Below are 20,864 nucleotides of genomic sequence, written 5' to 3' on the forward strand. Positions count from 1 at the left end.
GTCTTCTTCGCTTGTATTTCCCTGTCTTGAATGCTCTTCCAGTTCCATCTCATCGGACTGTGCTTCCTCAGTATTTGACTCCAGTTTATCTTCCATGGATCTCAGGTTCTTATCACCAGTCCTCGGCTTCTCTCCTCCACTGGAACTTGATTTCTCTCTATTCAATCTCAGCTTCTCATCACTTGACTTCGCCTTCTCTTTGGAGGACCCCCGCCTCTCTCCACTGTCGGATGTCTTCTCTCGGATGGACCCCCGCCTCTCTCCACTGTCGGATGCCTTTTTTCTGATGGACCCCCGTTTCTCTCCACTCTCTGACACCTTCTCTCTTATGGACCCTCGTTTCTCTCCACTATCCGACACCTTTTCTCTGATGGACCCCCGTTTCTCTCCACTGTCAGATGTCTTTTTTCTGATGGACCCCCGTTTCTCGCCACTGTCAGACACCTTCTTTCTGATGGACCCCCGTTTCTCGCCACTGTCCGACACCTTCTCTCTGATGGACCCCCGCTTCTCGCCACTGTCCGACACCTTCTCTCTGATGGACCCCCGCTTCTCGCCACTGTCTGACACCTTCTCTCTGATGGACCCCCGTTTCTCTCTACTGTCCATTTTCTCTACAAAAGACCGCTTCTCTCCCCTGCCCACCACCTTCTCTCCCATGGACACCCGTTTCTCTCTCTTGTACACCAAGTTCTCTCCACTCGACTCCACTTCCTCATTCTGCCTCAGCTGATCCCCTCTGGATCTCAAGTCCCCTCCACTGGTCCTCAACTTGTCCTTAGACTTCAATCTTTCTTCAGGCTCTGCTGTCATCTCTGCACTCTTAGATACAGCTCCAGCTTTGGGTCTGTCCTCTTGCTGTCCCCAAATCTCCTCTGGGATATCATCCTCCAACTTTGCTGGAGCCTGTGACGTCCTTTCTACACTGTTCAAGAGCTTCGTGTCCACCTTCTCCTGATGCAGGCCCGATCTCTCTTTCGAGATCTTCTTCCCCACGACTTCCAGCCTCCAGTTCTCAGATTCCAACTTTGCGTCCCACACTTTAGACTTTTGCAGGTTTCTGTCCAAGAGTTCCACTCTCTTCCCAATCACGATGAGTCCATTCCAGGGAGTCCACACCTTCTCTTTCTCTCGCACTTGCGCCTTTTTGCCGTACGGCTCGGGTTGCGATCGCCTGTGGACGTGGGCCTTGCTCCGGGCGCCCCGGGCCCGGGCCTTACTACGGCCCCGCGGCTTCCTAAACTGCTTACCCCGTACTTTCGGGCCCGGGTGTGGCAATTTGAATGGAATCTCTTTCTCCACAGACATTGCTGCCTGCCCTCGGCCCTAGCCCCCCTGACTCACTCGGGTTCCCCATTCCCCCCTACCCAACCCTCCCTCCCACCCTCACCTCCTTCCGGACTCCTCGCCCCGCCCACCGCCTGGTGGCGCCAAGATGCTCTAGTGCGCATGTGCAACTGTGCGCGTTAGGTGGATGGAGACCACCGGGCCGGAACCGCCGCGATTGTAGGGTCCCCCCACCCCCGCGGGACCGGCACGTGACCCCCGTGAACCTTAGAGCTCCTCAGGCTCTGGCCTATCCTGGACCGGCTCTCTGGTGCCGCTTAAAAGCTGGCACAGGATCGACAGGCCTCCCAGCCAATAGCAGCTTCCGTGGCAAACCTAGTGCCCAGTCAGAAGGAGCACTGCAGGCTAGAGGAACCACCCAGAGAGGTGTGTCAATGTCAGCTGATAGGATCCCTACAGGGTCCTCTCATCCAAGCTCTTGGAACGCGCAGGCCGTGGCCAGCTGTAGGATTCTTGTGTGTCCCAGCTGAGGAGCACTATGGAGGAGCTTCATCAGGAGGCCGGGAAAGAGAGCAAGGTAAAGGAAGGAAGCAAACCTCTTCCTACTCCACCTCACCCCATCATCACATACCAAGCAGGGAGCAAGACCTGAGCAAGAGAATGCAGCGCTTCTATGGCCCCTGCAGAGGGGCCAGTTGAGGATAACAAAGATAACCAGGGTTTGACCTCAGCCTCCATGGATGGAATTGGGGAGAACAAGGCAGTGTGCAAGTGACTGCGAGGGTGAGGGACTGCTGTCGGGTTCACAGGCTCACCTGGGTGTTTGTGTTTCTATAGTTAGGAAAACATCCATTCATTCTTCATTTTTCCCCCGTCCGCCCCATTCAATAGTTATTGAAGATATTCACTGTCTTGGGACTTGCAGAAATACACACTTGTAGGGGGTGAAGGCGCTGGTGAGCTGTAGCAGAGGTAAAGATGGAACCTCTGTGGTTCATTCTGGAAGTCACACTTCCCTCAAGCAGCCACCAAGTAAAGTAGATTTGAGTAGAGAGATAGACATCAAGAAGGAAGCCAGGGACTAGGGAGGTAGGCTGCCTGGGTTTGAAGACGGAGGAGTGGGGAGAGTGAGGGTGGGCGACTTGGGATGGTCAGAGAGTCCAAGAAGTTGAGAGTGGGATTCAAATGGAATCTGGAGAAATAAGAGGGGCTGAGCCTGTTCACGAATGTTCATATTAGAAAGTATGTATAAGTAACCTGGCATGGTGATGCACACCTTTAGTCCTGGAATTCCAGAGGCAGAGGCAGGAAGATCTCTGTGAGTTCAAGGCCAACCTGGCCGACATGGAAAGTTCTAGGTCAGGCAGGGCTATCAGGGAGATCTTGTCTCAAAAGCAGAAGAATATATATCATTTTATATGTATATATTATTTTATGCATATACACATATATGTTATGTATGCACACATTCTTTTATACATATATGTTATTTTATACACATATTTTACACATATATGCATATTGTTACTGTATACACGTATATGTTGTTTTATACATATATACATATATGCACTTGGAATGTGTTTATAAAGTGATTAGAAGCCAGGTGTAATCCCAGCACTTGTGAAGGTGAGGCAGGAGGATTACTACCAGTTTGAGGCCTGCCTAAGCTACAGTGTGAGACTCTGCCATGACTATATAAATTTATTTCATTATTAGAACAATACCTAGCATATTATAAGACCAGACATAGTGTTGCTGATTGGTGCTGTTGGGGTGGCTGTTGTTGCTGTTATCTTACAGGTTGTATATGTCCTGAGAGTGCGCTGAACCATTTCACTGCTGAGTGCACCCCAGATATAGGAGCCATCTTCTGAAAGTCCTTTAGGTTAGATCCTGTCTTCACAAAATACATCTTTCAAATGTAGATGCAGACTGGAAAGATGGCGCAGTGGTTAAGAGCTCTTGCTGCTCTTGCAAAGGATCTGAATTTGGTTCCCAGCACCCACATCAGGAGGCTCCCAACTGCCTGTTGCTCCAGCTACAGGGCTCTAAGACCCTCTTCTGGCCTCCTTGGTTACTTGCAGGCAAATGTGCATACTCATGGACACACACATACACATAAATTTTAAAAATTTAAATGTAAGCCGGGCGGTGGTGGCGCACGCCTTTAATCCCAGCACTCAGCACTCAGGAGGTAGAGGCAGGCGGATCTCTGTGAGTTCGAGACCAGCCTGGTCTACAAGAGCTAGTTCCAGGACAGGTTCCAAAACCACAGAGAAACCCTGTCTCGAAAAAACAAAAAAAAAAAAAAAATTTAAATGTAGAGACATTAAAAGGAACACTAAGGAACTTGGAAAGTGTGACTTAGTGGCACATTGCTTGCCTAGCAAGGTCCCCAGTTTGATCCTTAGCACTTCAAAAATTATCAGTAATAATAAATACAAGCAAAACTATAGTGGGGAGGAAGTGTAAAAATAGAAGATATTTGATTAATCTTATTAACGACAAGGAAAATAAATAGTAAAAAGGTAAAAGCTGGGCGGTGGTGGCAGAGGCAGGTGGATCTCTGTGAGTTCAAGGCCAGCTTGGTCTACAAGAGCTCTGCCTCCCAAGTGCATATCCCTCCAAATGGGATCTGACACTCTCCCACAGACATACATGCAGACAAAATGCCAATGTAGATAAAATAAAAATAAATTTAAAGTTTTAAGACCACATATTTGTTTTCCTCACTTTATGTTTATTTTTAAATTTTTCTTATGTTTATTATCTTTTTATTTATTGTGTATGTAAATGGGCATCAGATAGCCCCTTCTGACCTTCCCAGGCACCAGGCACATACAAGGTTCACAGACATGCATACAGGCAAAACACTCATATACATAAAATAAAATAATAGTTTATATATATGATAGCCGGGCGGTGGTGGCGCACGCCTTTAATCCCAGCACTTGGGAGGCAGAGGCAGGTGAATTTCTGTGAGTTCGAGACCAGCCTGGTCTACAAGAGCTAGTTCCAGGACAGACTCCAAAACCACAGAGAAACCCTGTCTCGAAAAACCAAAGAAAAAAAAATAATAATAGTTTATATATATGATATATATAAAGAAAAAGATCTTAGCTTATTTTAAAGTAGAGAAAGTCATTTTTGTGGTTTTTAAAATATTTTATTTATTTATTATGTATACAGTGTTCTGTGTGTATGCTTACATGCCAGAAAGGGCACCAGATCTCGTTACAGATGGTTGTGAGCCACCATGTGGTGGCTGGGAATTGAACTCTGGAAGAACTGCAAGTTCTCCTAATCTCTTAGTGTTTTTGAGATAGGGTTTCCTTATATAATTCTCTTTTCCTCATACTTTGGTAATTCTTTTTGCTTCTGCCTCCTAAATGCTGGCGTTACATGTCTGACCCACCATACCCAGCTGAAATGCTTGGCTTTTAATTGAAATGTTTAGGACATTTACAGTTTTTAAAATTATCCATATAGTATATTAAAAACTTACCATCTTACTTTGTATTTTTTCTTGATCCCATTTTTTTGCTTGCTATGTGTGTATGGTATGAGTGTTCAAATGTGTATTAGTTGTGCATGTGGAGGTCTGAGGTTAATGTCTCTTTTGAAAATATTTACTTTTATTTCATTTCTATGATTGTTTGCCCGCATATATGTCTGTGTACCATGTGCAATCAGTGCTGGGGGAAGTCAGAATTCCCTGGAACTGGAGTTACAGTCATTAGCCATCGTGTGGGTGCTGGGAATTGAACCTGGATCCTTCTGGAAGGGTAGCCAAATGCCCTTAAGTGCTGAGCCATCTCTCTGGCCCATGTTGATGTCTCTTAATTGATCCTCAAGTTTGCCATTTGAGCTAGCCTGGCTAGCCGGCTTGCTCTGGAGATCCTGTCTCTCCCGGTCATAGCTAGGGTATACATAGTATACCATGCCTACCTGGCTCTTTTGACTTCTGGGAAGCCCTGTCGTCTGCTTATAGAGCAAGCACTTTACCTGTCTCCCAGCCTCCCACCTGTTTTGTGTTTTTTAAGATCTTAAAAATTCCAGCCTGGTCTACAAGAGCTAGTTCCAGGACAGGCTCCAAAACCACAGAGAAACCTTGTCTCGAAAAACCAAAAAAAGATCTTAAAAATTATTTCTAACTTTGTATAGGTGCATGTGTCTGCATGTGGTGTGTGTAGGTGTGTGTGTCTGCATGTGGTGTGTGTAGGTGCGTGTGTCTGCATGTGGTGTGTGTAGGTGTGTGTGTGTCTGCATGTGGTGTGTGTAGGTGTGTGTGTATCTGCATGTGGTGTGTGTAGGTGTGTGTGTGTCTGCATGTGGTGTGTGTAGGTGTGTGTGTCTGCATGTGGTATGTGCCTGTGAGTGCAGAGGTCCTCAGGGGCCAGAGTTATCAGGACCCCTGGAGCTGGAGTTACAATGTGGATGTGGATGCTGCGAACCGTACTTATTCTTCTGAAGAACAGCAAGTTACTCTTTTTGTTTGTTTGTTTGTTTTTTTTTTTTGGTTTTTCGAGACAGGGTTTCTCTGTGGCTTTGGAGCCTGTCCTGGAACTAGCTCTGTAGACCAGGCTGGTCTCGAACTCACAGAGATCCGCCTGCCTCTGCCTCCCAAGTGCTGGGATTAAAGGCGTGTGCCACCACCGCCCGGCCAGCAAGTTTTTTTTTTTTTATTTTTTTATTTTTTTTGGTTTTTCGAGACAGGGTTTCTCTGTGGCTTTGGAGCCTGTCCTGGAACTAGCTCTGTAGACCAGGCTGGTCTCGAACTCACAGAGATCCACCTGCCTCTGCCTCCCGAGTGCTGGGATTAAAGGCGTGCGCCACCACCGCCCGGCTCAGCAAGTTACTCTTAATGCTGAACCAGCTCTTCAGCCTCTGTTTATCTTTCTCAGAATGTAGCCCAGACTCATTGTGTAGCCCAGGTTACCTTGAATTCTCCATAGTCCTCCTTTCTCAGCCTACTAATTGCTGGGATTTCATGCCTCTACATTATGCTTAATGTACCTCACTTCTCCTTTTTAATTTTGTTATAAAGATTTATTTTCAAAAAAAAGAGATTTATTTTCATTATTTATGTAAATGTCTCCATGTATGTCTGTCTGTCTGAGTATATGTACATGTGTGTGTAAAAGTGCTGTGGAGTCCAGAAGTTCAAGCTGGCTTTGAACTCACCGAGTTCTGCCTCCTTTGATTAAAAATAAAAAAATACATAAATAAATACATAAATAAATAAATAATGTATAGACCATATTTCTGCCATACAAATGTTTTTAATCTTTTGCTTGTTTTAATTTTTGTTGTTATTGTTGTTGTTTGACTTTAGAGACAGGGTTTCTTTGTGTAGCCTTGGCTGTCCCAGAACTATTCTGTAGGCCAAGCTGACTTCATACTCACAGAGATCCGCTTGCCTCAGCCTCCCCAGTGCTGGGGTTAAAGGCGTGCACCACCACCACCACCTGATTTTAAGTTTTTATTTTATGCTTATGGGTATTTTGTCCGCATGTGTGTTTGTGGATCATATTCGTGCTTCGTGCCCATGGAGGCCAGAAGACTGCGTCAGAACTGGAGTTACAGACAGTTGTGAGCAGTTGCGAACTGCCATGTTGATGTTGGGTTCTCTAGAAGAGCAGCCAATGCTCTTAACTATTGAGTCATCTCTCCAACCCCACAATTAGTTTAAAAAACAGAAGGAGAGCCAGGCAGTGGTGGCGCATGCCTTTAATCCCAGCACTCGGGAGGCAGAGGCAGGTGAATCTCTGTGAGTTCAAGACCAGCCTGGTCTACAAGAGCTAGTTCCAGGACAGGCTCCAAAGCTACAGAGAAACCCTGTCTCGAAAACCAAAACAAAGGAAAAAAAAAAAGAAGGAGAGCTGAAAGGTAGCAACAGCTACAGAGCACGAATCTTCCTGTGCCATCGGCGTGTACCTCGAAGAATGATGGTTCCAGTAGGGTTGTTTTTATTGTTTTGTTTTATTTTTATTTTTTGGTTTTTCGAAACAGGGTTTCTCTGTACAGCAATGGCTATCCTGGAATTCACTCTGTAGACCAGGCTGACCTTGAACTCTCAGAGATCCAATGCCTCTGCCTCCCAAATGCTGTGATTAAAGACACGTGCCGTCACTGCCCAACTTGTTTTAAATTTTAAATGTTAAGGTTCATTTTCAATATAATGTGTGTATGTGTCTGCGTGTGGATCAGATGCCCTCTGAGACCAGAGACATGAAATCCTTAGTGCTGGAGTTACAAGTGACCATGGGCACTGAGAACTGAATTCGTTGAAGCTCTAGCATTGGGGGAGAGAGTGGAGACACTCCATCCCCCGGCAAAGCAGGGGCTTCTTCTGTGACCCTGGATTAGGCACAAACCACACTCAAACACCTTTTTTCTACAGAGAGATCCTTTGTTAAGTATGGAAGAAAAGTTAAAATGGCTGCTTTCTGGCTCAGGCCCAAAAACAGCAGCAAATGGCCTTGCAGGTGTAATATTTAAAAAGAGAGAAAGGGGAGGTCTGTGTTTGGGTTAGGATGTGGATGTGGTGGTATATTTTGATTGAATATGTTAATTAGGTGAACCAAAGGGGACTTTAGATTGCTGGACTTTAACACTTCCTTGTTTTGTTTTGTGTTATTTTTTTCGAGACTGGGTTTCTCCGTGTGACAGCCCTGACTGTCCTGGAACTCACTCTGTAGACTAGGCTGGCCTCAAACTCACAGAGATTCGCCAGCCTCTGCCTCCCGAGTGCAATTAAAAGCGTGGGCCACCACCACCAGGCTGGACTTCAATACTTTAATAGCAAGACTTTGGCCATCAACCTCAGAAGGAGGAGTAACAGATAAAGGAACGGACCTTGGGGATTAGCTTTAGGAATGTAATCTCATGGTTTTTAGCTAGACAGAGGGAATGGGGGGGCAGGGCAAGGCCTGCTAGAGCCATGCTCGTGCTCGCCACGCTTGAGCTGGGCAGAGCCCCTCAGAGACAGAGACGCCTGCCTGCCACGGGAGACGTGTGGCAATCAGAGGACAGCCTTGGGGGTTCTCTTTCCTTTCCCCCCATGGGTTCCAGTTCCAGAAAGCAGACTCAGGTCACCAGGCTTTATGCAACAAGTGTTTTTGCCCACTGAGCCACTCTAAACGACATATACTGGCAGATGGAGGCATGGTGAAGAGTTTGAGGCTGTCGTCGGCCACACAGGGCATTGTCTCCAAAGAACAAAAGAGAAACTTAACGTATATTTTATCACCCCTCCCAAATTGTCAAAACCATTGAGAGAAAGGGAGAAGAGTTTGACCGATGGCTCATGCAGTAAACCCAGCCACTCCAGATGGTTAGACAGACAGGGCAGCCGCTTGGCTCAGACTGCCAAGCCTGATGACCTGAGTTCAAGCCCCCAAACCACTTGGTGGAAGGCAGGAACTGATTCCTTCCGAGTTGTCCTCCTCTGACTATTACATGTTGCCCCCATAAATAAATAAGTGAATGTAAATTTTTAAAATACTTTTTAAACCAAAAACAAACAGAAAACTAAGCCTTAACGATAGCTGCTTGCTAGCCTGTGCAGGACCTTGGGTCCATTCGCAGCATTTCAAGAGAAAGGAGAAAGATATACCAAGACGCAAACCATAAAATATGATCAAGTTAAATTAATGTGTCAAGATGGTAGTTCTTTAGCAAGGCAGTATTCCAGGAATGTAAGGTGCTTGGCATTTGGAACCAGCCAATGAGATCCGAAGCTTGGTTTGTCGTCGCGCACACCCCCCCATGCCACCGCCCCCCCCCCCCGCCCCCTACCCCTCGTGGGCGCCTGGTGCAAACGACCCCCAATCGCCCGGTGCTGCCAGTTACAGGAGCATCTCTCCGCCGCCTGTTCATGTTACAAACGCCGAGGAGCAGGAGCCGCCCTGGTGCCCAGCCCGGAAGCGGCAGCGACCGTGATCTGGGTGCCTCTGGGGAGGTCCTGAGTGGGCCCAGACGCCCCGATGCCTCGCAGGGCAGTGCAGGCGCCTTGTCGCCGAGCTCCCGCCCGGCCCAGGCCACTCCCGCCCCGGAACTCCGGACCCAGAAACAGCTGGAGTTGAAGGTGGCAGAGCTGGTGCAGTTCTTGCTGATTAAGGACCAGCGGAAGATCCCCATCAAGCGGACCGGTATCCTGAAGCACGTCATCCGTGACTACAAGGACATCTTCCCAGACCTGCTCAAGCTGGCTGCCGAGCGGCTCCACTATGTGTTCGGGTACAAACTGGTAGAACTCGAACCCAAGAGCAACGCCTACATCCTCATCAACACCCTGGAGCCCGTGGAGGAGGATGCTGAGATGAGAGGCGACCAGGGAACGCCCACAACCGGCCTCCTGATGATTATTTTAGGGCTCATCTTTATGAATGGCCACAGCATCCCGGAAACCGAAGTCTGGGATTTTCTTCGTCGTTTGGGGGTGTATCCCACCAAGAAGCATTCAGTTTTCGGAGATCCGAAGAAACTCATTACTGAAGACTTCGTGAGACAGCGTTACCTGGAGTCCCGACGGATACCCCACACAGATCCCGTGGACTGTGAGCTCCAGTGGGGTCCACGAGCAAATCTGGAAACCAGTAAGATGAAAGTTCTTAAATTTGTGGCCAAAGTCCACAATCAAGATCCCAAGAACTGGCCCACGCAGTACTGTGAGGCTTTGGCAGACGAGCAGAGCAGGGTCGGACCGGAACCCAGCGGTCCAGTCGCAGCTTCTTGAAATAAATGCTTGGGATTCTCAAGTTCAAGGCGGAAGAATAGGAAATATGGGGATGGGAGAAGCATATTTCCACAATAATTAAAGTGTATTATCTTAAGATGTGTTTCAGTTTATTTTTTCTTTTAGAACTGATGTAATTCTATGATACTGTACCTGAGCTGGGCCGTGGTAGTGGTGGTTCTCACCTAATCCCAGCACTTGGGAGGCAGAGGCAGGTGGATCTCTTGAGTTTGAGGCTTGTCTTGGTTTATAAAGAATTCCAAGACCGGCCAGGCGGTGGTGGCACACGCCTTTAATCCCAGCACTTGGGAGGCAGAGGCAGGTGGATCTCTGTGAGTTCGAGACCAGCCTGGTCTACAAGAGCTAGTTCCAGGACAGGCTCCAAAACCACAGAGAAACCCTGTCTTGAAAAAAGCAAAAAAAAACAAAAAACAAAAAAAAAAAATTCTAAGACCAGAGAGAGAGAGAGAGAGAGGCGTTATTTTTCATTTACAGATATTATGGTGTGTATAAATGCTTGTGTGTGCCATGACGTGTAGCAATCAGAGGACGGTTTATGGGAACTCGTTCTCACCTTCCACAGTGGGGATATGAGGATCTGATCAGGCTTGGTGGCAAGCACCCATAGCCATTGAGCCATGTCACCTGCTGATGTTTGGGTTTTCTGTCTTCAGACTGGAACTTACTGTGTAGACCAGGCTAGCCTCCAATTTAGAGATTTGCCTGCCTCTGCCAAAGGAGTGCTGGGATTAAAGGTGTGTGTTACCACTGCCTGGCATGTTTTTTTTTTTTTCTTGTTATTTTTAAACAGGGTCTCATGTAACCCAGGTTGATTTCAAACTCCTGATCTTCCCCCCGTGAAAACTGCAGAGTCAGGCATGATGGTCACACACCTGTAATCCCAGCACTCTGGAGGCAATGGTAGGAAAATTAACTAGGGTTGGAAGCTAGCCTGAGCTACATAGTTTTAGGCTAGCCTGGGCTACATAGCACTACCCTGTCTCACAAAATCAAGTATTAATAATAATAATAAATCATTTATTTTAAATATTTATTTCTAAATTCTATGTCTGTGTGTGGGTATATGCATATGAATTCAGGTATCCACAAAGACCAGAAGAGGGTGTTGGGCCCCCTGGAGCTGGAGTTACAATTATTAGCTGCCTAACATAGGTGGTAGAACCCTGGCTCTCTTTATTTTTAATTTTATTCAATGTGTGTATGGGTTGTTTCTTTTTTAAAAGATTTATTTATTTATTATGTATACAGTGTTCTGCCTGCATGAATGCCTGCAGGCCAGAAGAAAGCACCAAATCTCATTGCAGATGGTTGTGAGCCACCATGTGTTTGCTGGCAATTGAACTTAGGTCCTCTGGAAGAGCAGCCAGTGCTCCTAACCACTGAGCCATCTCTCCAGCCCATGTATGGGTGTGTGTTTTGTCTGCATGTATGTCTGTGCACAGTGTTTACATCTGGTGCAGAAGACATAGATAGGATTTCCTGGGACTGGAGTTACAGATGGTTGTAAACTGCCAGGTGGGTGCTGGGTATTGAACCCCAGAGCAGTAGTGTTCTTAACTGCTGTCATCTCAGTAGCCCCAAAATAAAAATTTTAAAACAGAATAACATGGCCGGGCGGTGGTGGCGCATGCCTTTAATCCCAGCACTCGGGAGGCAGAGACAGGCGGATCTCTGTGAGTTCGAGACCAGCCTGGTCTACAAGAGCTAGTTCCAGGACAGACTCCAAAACCACAGAGAAACCCTGTCTCAAAAAACCAAAAAAAAAAAAAAAAAAAAAAAAAACAGAATAACATGCATATAACTATCCTGAGAAAGGGAGAGACATTTGATAAAAATCAGCATCATCTAAGGATATGTTTGGGTTTTGTTTTTTAAAGTCTGTTGCATGTGCATATATGTACACATGTGAGTGCCATAGCATGTATCTGCATATATGTACACATGTGAGCGTCGTAGCATGTATCTGCATATATGTACACATGTGTGTCATTGCATGTATCTGCTGTCAGAGGACAACTTTGTAGTCATTTCTTCCCTTTCTCCTTTACATGGTTTCCTTGAGCTTTCATTTTTTTTTTGTCCAGAAAATTTTAACAGGTTTATTTATAATTGTTATAAAGTTGAACTGTTGAAATGTGTTCACTGAAACATTTTGCTTGCATTAATGCTTTACATCTTGCATTTATATTAAAAATTCACACACAAATGAAAATGGAAAAACTGCCAATACCTGATTTCTGTCCCCTATTTTTCCACTCGCAATCATATACTTAGGTACCTTTTGACCCCATGGAAAAAATATCTAACATTCAGAACTACTGATAACAGGAAGAAGAGGGAAAAAAAATTTTTGAGAATGAAATGTTTCCCCTCATAGTGGACTCTTAAGCACGTTCTCCGCGTATGCGGCGTGCTAGCTGGATATCTTTTGGCATAATTGTTACACGTTTGGCATGGATAGCACACAGGTTGGTATCTTCAAAAAGGCCAACCAGATAGGCCTCACTTGCCTCCTGCAAAGCACCAATAGCTGCACTCTGGAAGCGCAGATCTGTTTTGAAGTCCTGAGCAATTTCTCGCACCAGACGCTGGAAGGGGAGTTTGCGGATCAGAAGTTCAGTGGATTTCTGATAGCGTCTGATTTCACGGAGTGCCACAGTACCAGGCCTGTAACGATGAGGTTTCTTCACCCCTCCAGTAGAGGGCGCACTCTTGCGAGCGGCTTTTGTAGCCAGTTGTTTCCTGGGTGCTTTACCACCGGTGGATTTACGGGCAGTCTGCTTTGTACGAGCCATGGTATGGGCACCTCCTTACCCCCCTTCTCCTTCGGCTGGAGCTCGGCAAGCGAGAGGCGGCGCTGGCGTTAGAGAGCGGCGGCGGCGCGGCGACGGCTCTCCTTGAGCTTTCAAAACAAGTGCTATAGCTTGCAGAACCAGCGCTGATTTTTTTTTTTTTTCTGAGACAGTTTCTCTTTGGAGCCTGTCCTGGAACTTGCTCTGTAGACCAGGCTGGCCTCGAACTCACAGAGATCTGCCTGCCTCTGCCTCCCAAGTGCGGGATTAAAGACATGTGCCACCACTACATTTTTATTTATTTATTTGGGAGAGGGGAGTGCCATGACAAGAGTTTTAGTCAGGGTTTCTATTGCTGTGAAGAGACACTATCACCATGGCAACTCTTATAAAGGAAACCATTTAATTGGGCCAGCTTACAGTTTCACAGGTTTAGTCCATTATCATCATAGTGGGACATGGGAGCGTGGAGATAGACATGGTGCTGGAGAAGGAGCTGAGAATGGGGAAGGGGCTCAAACATCAGGACAACAGACACTGAGACACTGGGTATTATGAGCAAAGAAGACTTCAAAGCCCATCCCCGCAGTGCCACACTGCCTCCACATAGTGCCGCTCCTTTTGGGAGACTTTTTCTTTCAAACCACCAGCACCTGGCGGCTCTTAGCTTTTCTTTAACTCCTTTTCACAAATCGGAAATTTTGCAGAGTGGGATATTGCTCTGAGGTCAGCAGTGCCTTTATTTCATTTCTTAATCTGTTTATCTCCTTGAACACAGAATTTAGCACCATTCCACCTCTGGTGCTCCTTTTCTCCTAAAACTGCACATTTAACCACACAATTGGCTGTTTTGAGATTCTCTCTTCCAGTGGAATTAATCCAATTCTCTTCACTTAGCCTCAGGCAGTCTCTTGGGATGTGGGCAAAAGGCAGCCACTTTTACCACCAAAATGTCACAAGAACCGCCTCCAGGTAACATTCCAAAATTCTTCTCCCCGAAACCTCTGGACCCAGCCTTCACAGCGCAGTTCATCCTCAGCACATCCTCCGTGCTCCTACTAGTGTAATTCATCAAGCAGTGCTCAAAGCCATTCCACTGCCTCTCTATCCCAAAGTACCAAAGTCCAAATTCCTCCAAACAAAAACATGGTACCGGCTTCTGTCTTAGGGTTCCTAGTGCTGTGAAGAGACACCTTGACCACAGCTACTCTTATAAAGAAAAACATTTAATTGGGGTGGCTTATAAAGTTTCAGAGGTTTAGTCCATTGTCATCATGGTGGGACAGACATGGTGCTGGAGGAGCTGAGAATGGAGAAGGAGCTTAGCAACAGAAAGTGGTCTGAGATACTGGGCATAACTTGAACAAAGACCTCAAAGCCTGTCCCCACAGTGACACACTTCCACATGCAAGGCCAACCTACTCCAACAATGCCATACCTCCTGACAGTGTGTCTTAATTAGGGTTTCTACTACTGTGACAAAAACCATGACAAAAGGCCGGTTGTGGAGGAAGGGTTTATTAGGCTTATATTTTAGCATTGCAGTTCATCACTGAAGGGAGTCGGGACAGGAACTCAAACAGGGCAGGGTCCTGGAAGCAGGAGCTGATGCAGAGACCATGGAGCAGCACAGCTTACAGACTTGCTTCCCATGGCTTGCTCAGCCCACATTCTTATAGAACCCAGCCCAGGGACGGCCCCACCCACAATGGGCTAGACCTTCCAGAACTGATCACTAAATGAGAAAATGCCTTAGAGCTGGATCTTGAGGCATTTCCTCAGCTGAGGCTCCTTCCTATATGACTCTAGCTTGTGCCAAGTTGACACCCACAGAAGCACCCAGCACATAGTGCCACACCCTTGGGGGCTATTTTCTCTTAAATCACCACAAGTATATGGAGGCCAGAGGAAACCTTGAGGGAGTCAATTCTTGCTTTCTACTGTGTGATTCCTGGAGGTGACATTGGAGTCATCTTGCTTGGCAGCAGGTAGCATTCCCAGCTGAGCAGTCTCAACAACCTTCCAGATCTCCTTCCTTTCTTTTTGTTTTTTCTTTTAGTGTTGTTCTTGTTTTTTGAGACAGGGTTTCTCTGTAGCTTTTGGAGCCTGTCCTGGAACTCGCTCTGTAGACTAGGGGCTGACCTCGAACTTACAGATCTCTCTTTTCACGAGCCACGGTTTCACGTGGGTCAGGCTGACCTTGAACTCGCTACCTAGTCAGATCTGGCCTGGAATTCTGTCTACAGTCTCTTAAAGTTATTACAGGCTTGACCTCTTGATCTTCCTGCCTGCACCTCCCAAGTGCTGGTGTGCTTTGCCACACCCAGCTGGAAAGTCATTGCTTATGATCGGAAACAACCAAGGGTTTCCTTTATCACCTTGCCTATCTCTTCTTTTAAGTACTGTAGTCTAGGACTAGTAAGTCAGGAACAGGAACAAAGACTGGAAAGGAAAGAATAAAGCTTTTAAGTTATAGGATTATATCAGTAGTAAATCTAGAAGAGTCTTAAAAACTAATGACAAATTTAGCAATGAATTGTAATTATTTATAAAAATAAGTAGAACCGGGTGGTGGTGTCGCACGTCTTTAATCCCAGCACTCGGGAGGCAGAGGCAGGCGGATCTCTGTGAGTTCGAGTCCAGCCTGGTCTACAAGAGCTAGTTCCAGGACAGGAACCAAAAAAGCTACGGAGGAACCCTGTCTCGAAAATAAAAAAAAAAAAAACAAAATAAGTAGAGCTGGGTATAGTAGCACACGCCTTTATTTCCAGAACTGGGGAGGCAGAGGCAGATGGATCTCTGTGAGTTCGAGACCAGCCTGGTCTACAGAGCTAGTTCCAGGACAGGCTCCAAAACCATAGAGAAACCCTGTCTCGAAAAACAAAAAACAAAAAAACAAAAATAAGTAAGTATATAACCAAATAAAATAACTAGGACTGGAATTTAGATCAGTGGTAGAACACTTGCTTTGCCAGAGCGAGGCATGAGTCCATGCCCAGTACCACAAGAAATAATGAGAACAATAGCAGTAATAGTGATAATACTTTAGGGCGCCAGGCACAGTGGCTCATTGCTTGTAATCCTAATACTGAGGCCAAGGTAGAAGAATTGTTAGGCATTAAAGACCAGTGAGTTCCAGGCCAGTCAGGGCTACATAGTAAGATGCTGTCTTTAAAAAACCTAAATAAAGCCGGGCGGTGGTGGCGCACGCCTTTAATCCCAGCACTCGGGAGGCAGAGGCAGGAGGATCTCTGTGAGTTTGAGACCAGCCTGGTCTACAAGAGCTAGTTCCAGGACAGGCTCCAAAACCACAGAGAAACCTTGTCTCGAAAAACCAAAAAAAAAAAAAAAAAAAAAACTAAATAAATAAATAAATAGTACTAATAAAAATCCAAATCCCTGGTAAGAGCATAATATGTTGTTGAGTGGGTAACGAAAGTTAAACCCCGTGTACTACTGCATGCTGGTAACCACTAACACGGCCAAAGCAAAGACTAGCACTCACCTGCCGGCCTTGCTTCTTCGCCCCTCCGCAGTTGTAACTCCACTCCTGCTTTCTTCTGCTTGGGGAAGGATCTTACTCTGTAGTCCAGGCCTGACTGAAACTCATTATTTTATCTAATGCCAGGCTGGCCTTAAATTTACAGCAATCCTCCTGTCTCAGTTTCCCAGATACTGTGATTATAGGCAAGAGACACCAAGCCAGGGTTATGGAGACTTTTAATTGGTTTTTTGTTTTTGTTTTGTTTTGTTTTTAGTTTTTTGAGATAGTGTTTCTCTGTGTAGCCCTGGCTGTCCTGGAACTCACTCTGTAGAGCAGGCTGCTCTCAAACTCAGAGATCTATCTGCCTCTGCCTCCCAAGTGATGGGATTAAAGGCATGTGCTACCACCACACACAAAGGCATTTTAAAACTCACGCAGGTTCTATAAAGAAGCAGTTCTCATATCTGACAGAAGTGAGGACTTAGGACCTTCCAAACAGAACAATGAAAGCATTCTGCCTGCCCCTGAGGATGGGAGCTGGGGAAGTGTTTTGTTGGTAGCGGTACCACTCTGAGCAGGGTCTCCAGAGAGGTAGGACAAAGCGCCTTCACTTAGCCACTTTGCCCTCTCACCCCACAGCCTTCCTCCATGCCCGTGGATCTGCAGGGAGAGAGCTCCTTACAGGTGGAGATTTCTGATGCAGTGAGTGAGCGGGACAAGGTGAAGTTCACTGTTCAAACCAAGGTACGGTGGCCTGTTGGCCAGGAGATGGGCAGATGGCCTGGGATGGGAGGCAGAACCAGTGTAACTTCCCACCCCTTAGGAAGCCATCAGCCCTGAGCTCTGATTGCCTTTGGCTGAGGCCCCACCTTCCTGAATGAAATCACAGGTTTCAAATGGGGTGCAATATGGGAATGCTAAAAAGTGGCTGCTTAGCAGGTTTGGGGGAGATAAGGTCTTACGTGTTTCTGGGCTTCCAGAGTGGCCTCCCTCACTTTGCCCAGCCTGAGTTCTCAGTGGTTCGGCAGCACGAGGAATTCATCTGGCTACATGACACCTATGTGGAAAATGAGGAGTACGCCGGCCTTATCGTGAGAAGGGGCTGGGCTGTGCTGTGCTGTGAGGGGCAGGCTGGGAACATGGGTTAGGACCCAGGCTGTGATGGCCTCCCTGGCAATCCATCCCTCCTTTGAGCAGATTCCCCCAGCCCCTCCCAGGCCAGACTTCGAGGCTTCAAGGGAAAAGCTGCAGAAGTTGGGTGAGGGCGACAGCTCCATCACCCGGGAAGAGTTTGCCAAGATGAAGCAGGAGCTAGAAGCGTGAGTGTCCAAACCCCAGCCCCACCCCAGAGCTCTAGGGTTTCTTCCCTGACTATGACAGATGTCCATAGAGCCTGACCTCTAGCCCCAGGTCTGCTGAGAAAGAGGGGAGCCATGATAATGGGAGCTCACTGTGGTTGTCTACAGGGAGTACTTGGCCATCTTTAAGAAGACGGTTGCAATGCATGAAGTCTTTCTGCAGCGCCTGGCAGCCCATCCGACCCTGCGGCAGGATCACAACTTCTCTGTCTTCTTGGAATACAGCCAGGATGTGAGTTGATTGAGGATGCTGAGACCAGGGTTGGGGAACCAGGCCTGAGAATCTCTCCCAGTTTGCTCCCTGTGTGAGTGGCATTTGACCATGGTAGAAGGTCCAATGCCCCACCCTAGCATCTCACCCTCTCCTTAGCTGAGTGTTCGAGAGAAGAACAGAAAGGAGGTCCTGGGAGGGTTCCTGAGGAGCATCGTCAGATCTGCAGATGAAGTCCTCATCACTGGCATATCAGGGCTCAAGGTGACCCTCTGGCTGTGGGAGGGAAGCCACTGGTTGGGTCTGCTGTGGGCTGCCAGGAAATGGTGGCACACTGGGCGTTGGTACCACCATGCTCCTGGTTGAGTGGGTAAGAAGTGTTCTCTTTCCATCCTGTAGGAGGTAGATGACTTCTTTGAGCACGAGAGAACCTTCTTAGTAGAATACCACACCCGAATCCGAGATACCTGCCACAGGGCCGACCGTGTCATGCACTCCCACAAGTGTATGATGGGTTGAGGGGCTCTCACCATGGGTGGGGCTTGAATGTAGATTTAGGGGCTCTGATTGGGATTGTTCTCCAACAGGCCTGGCAGACGACTATATACCTCTGTCTGCTGCACTGAGCAGTCTTGGAACCCGGGAAGTCAGCCAGCTGAAGAGGTAAGGACTCATTTCCCTGTCCTCTCCCATGCCTGCAATACTGTGTGTACCCAAGAGGGTGTGCACTCTATAGAAACCAGGCTGGGGGAGGGGCTGTGCAGAAGCTTCTGAAGGGGTTAGGGGAGAAAAGATTCCAAGGAGGGTTTGAGGGCAGAGAGGCCTTGAGTTGCCCCAGATCCCTGCCTTCCACCTCCCAGGAGCTTCCTGAAGCTGGCAGAGCTCTTTGAACGACTGAGGGTAAGTACTGCCTTCTACACTCAGGGTCTTCTGTAGAGCCTTCTGTGATGGGTGGGCTTGGTGGCTCCCACTCTAGAAATGGAATTACAAAGAAATGGAATGGAACCAGACCATGGTGGTGTGTGCCTTTAATTCCAGCATTTGGGAGGCAGCAGCATAGAGATATCTATGAGTTCAGGCCAGTCTGATCTACAGACCTAGTTCTAGGAGAGTCAGGGCTACAAAGAAACCCTGTCTCAAAAAAACAAAACAAAAAAACTCCAAAAAAGAAAATTAATGAAGGCATACAGAAAGCATGCCATTGAGATGGGTGGGGTGGGAGTGGGAGAAGGGCATGGGGGTGTACCACACCTCTGGGAGACTGCCACTAACATCCTGTTGAGATACATAATTCCCAAACTCTTATTCCAAACAAGTCCATGCAGTATACCAATCTCTCTGCAATGTGTATTCAAGGACCTGCAGGGGCCTTGTCCACTCAAGCCTACCCAAGATACAAAGCCCTTAGCTTGGCCACCCTACTCTGCTTTGCCTATGTACCTACTGAGCCTGTGGTTCACTAGGCTTGCACACATGCACACACTTCCCTGGCCTGCCTTCTGAAACTCAGAACCTGATCTCCAGTAGTTCCCAAGCAGTTCTCTCCTGGAAACATAGAGGAAGGGCCCCCTTCCCAGTCTCATCTTCCTGACACAGAAGCTGGAAGGCCGGGTAGCCTCTGATGAGGACCTGAAGCTGTCTGACATGCTGAGATACTACATGCGAGACTCACAAGCAGCCAAGGTGAGAGGTGGCCCGAGGTACACTCAGGGATTGAGGTCATGTGGGGCGGGCAGGCAGCAGAATCCATGGCAACAGTCATCTTGCTGATGACCTTAGGACCTGCTGTACAGGCGGCTTCGGGCACTGGCCGACTATGAGAATGCTAACAAAGCGCTGGACAAAGCTCGTACAAGGAACCGGGAAGTGCGACCAGCGGAGAGCCACCAACAGCTGTGTTGCCAGCGCTTTGAGCGCCTCTCTGACTCTGCCAAGCAGGGTGAGTCCTGAAGCCTGGCATGGTCCCAGTGAGAATCCACCCTGACTGACTGTCCTTACTTTTTCACTCTTCCCCAGAGCTCATGGACTTCAAGTCCCGCCGCGTCTCCTCTTTCCGTAAGAATCTCATTGAGTTGGCAGAGCTGGAGCTCAAGCATGCCAAGGTGAGCACTCACGGGCCCCTCCTGACTCTGCTGCTCCCATCTTCTTGCCAGTGTATGTATAGTCAGGCCCAGGGTCAAGGTAATGCCTCCTCTCCTGGGGCCATTATTTTTCTCTTTTCACTGGGTACTAGGAAGGGGGGCCTGCAGGCTGAGCAGTGGATACAACAGTAGCAGCCCTCAGAGAATTCTAAGGGCTTTTCTTCTGCAGGCCAGCACCCTGCTTCTCCGAAATGCCCTTGTTGCCCTTAAGGGAGAGCCTTAGTGAAATCAGATGCTCTTCTGAAACCTTCAGCGACCTCCTCACCTCCTACCCTCTCCACAGAGATGCCCCTCTCTACCAAAGCTGCCACTAGTCACACGCCCACAGCAGAACCCATTTTTCCTTGCCCCAACCAAGGCCCAAAGGTGGTTGTTCCCCCCTCCCACCTGGGCAGCGCAGCATGGGGGACACACCTGGCCACAGGTAAGCAGTTTCCAGGGACCCTAGCCCTCCCTACAGCAGTCTGAGCCAAATTCTCCACCCCATCCCACTTCTGGCTTTTGAATTGCAAATAAAGAGCCTGGTTTTATAGTTGGGGGTCTGCTGGTCTTTACTTTGCACAGTGCACACCCTTACTGAGTCACCACACACTGGGGACTCAGAGGCAGTCCTGAAGCACCACAGCTCTTTATCAAATGACAACAGGTTTATTTTTGGGGGATTTGTATCACTCTTAGCTCTCTACCACAGAACACAATTCCCAATCTGTTGGTTGCTCTAAGCTCAAAGGTAGAGTGCTCAGCTACTATGTATGAGGCCCTTGGTTCAATGCCCAGCACCGCGGAAAAACAAAGCTACTGTCCAGTAGTCTTTCTCTGCCTGTCTT

At 47.6% G+C, this 20,864-nt stretch overlaps 3 protein-coding genes across 5 annotated transcripts; 2 read left to right on the forward strand and 1 right to left on the reverse strand.

Moving 5' to 3' along the window:
* The first annotated feature begins 1,669 nt into the window (after positions 1 to 1,669).
* Positions 1,670 to 20,781, forward strand: Snx32 (sorting nexin 32). 3 transcript variants are annotated; one of them, XM_057779920.1, is made up of 13 exons: positions 1,670 to 1,864; positions 16,967 to 17,071; positions 17,308 to 17,418; positions 17,525 to 17,646; positions 17,794 to 17,917; positions 18,056 to 18,160; positions 18,296 to 18,401; positions 18,484 to 18,559; positions 18,757 to 18,796; positions 19,493 to 19,579; positions 19,676 to 19,835; positions 19,913 to 19,998; positions 20,207 to 20,781. In XM_057779920.1, exons 1-13 carry the CDS (start codon positions 1,826 to 1,828, stop codon positions 20,258 to 20,260), a joined length of 1,215 nt encoding a protein of 404 aa, XP_057635903.1. In that variant the 5' UTR covers positions 1,670 to 1,825; the 3' UTR covers positions 20,261 to 20,781. The 3 variants fall into 3 exon arrangements, with proteins under 3 accessions (XP_057635903.1, XP_057635901.1, XP_057635902.1); XM_057779918.1 differs by having other exon boundaries at positions 19,913 to 20,781; XM_057779919.1 differs by having other exon boundaries at positions 17,332 to 17,418; positions 19,913 to 20,781.
* Positions 9,154 to 10,030, forward strand: LOC130880737 (non-structural maintenance of chromosomes element 3 homolog). Its single transcript, XM_057779924.1, has one exon. It carries the CDS (start codon positions 9,170 to 9,172, stop codon positions 10,028 to 10,030), a length of 861 nt encoding a protein of 286 aa, XP_057635907.1. The 5' UTR covers positions 9,154 to 9,169.
* LOC130880736 (histone H3.3A) lies at positions 12,128 to 12,942 on the reverse strand. The gene has a single exon (XM_057779923.1). It carries the CDS (start codon positions 12,844 to 12,846, stop codon positions 12,436 to 12,438), a length of 411 nt encoding a protein of 136 aa, XP_057635906.1. The 5' UTR covers positions 12,847 to 12,942; the 3' UTR covers positions 12,128 to 12,435.
* Positions 20,782 to 20,864: the final 83 nt, after the last annotated feature.

Source organism: Chionomys nivalis, chromosome 8 (genome assembly GCF_950005125.1).
Source record: "Chionomys nivalis chromosome 8, mChiNiv1.1, whole genome shotgun sequence".
Lineage (NCBI taxonomy): Eukaryota > Metazoa > Chordata > Mammalia > Rodentia > Cricetidae > Chionomys > Chionomys nivalis.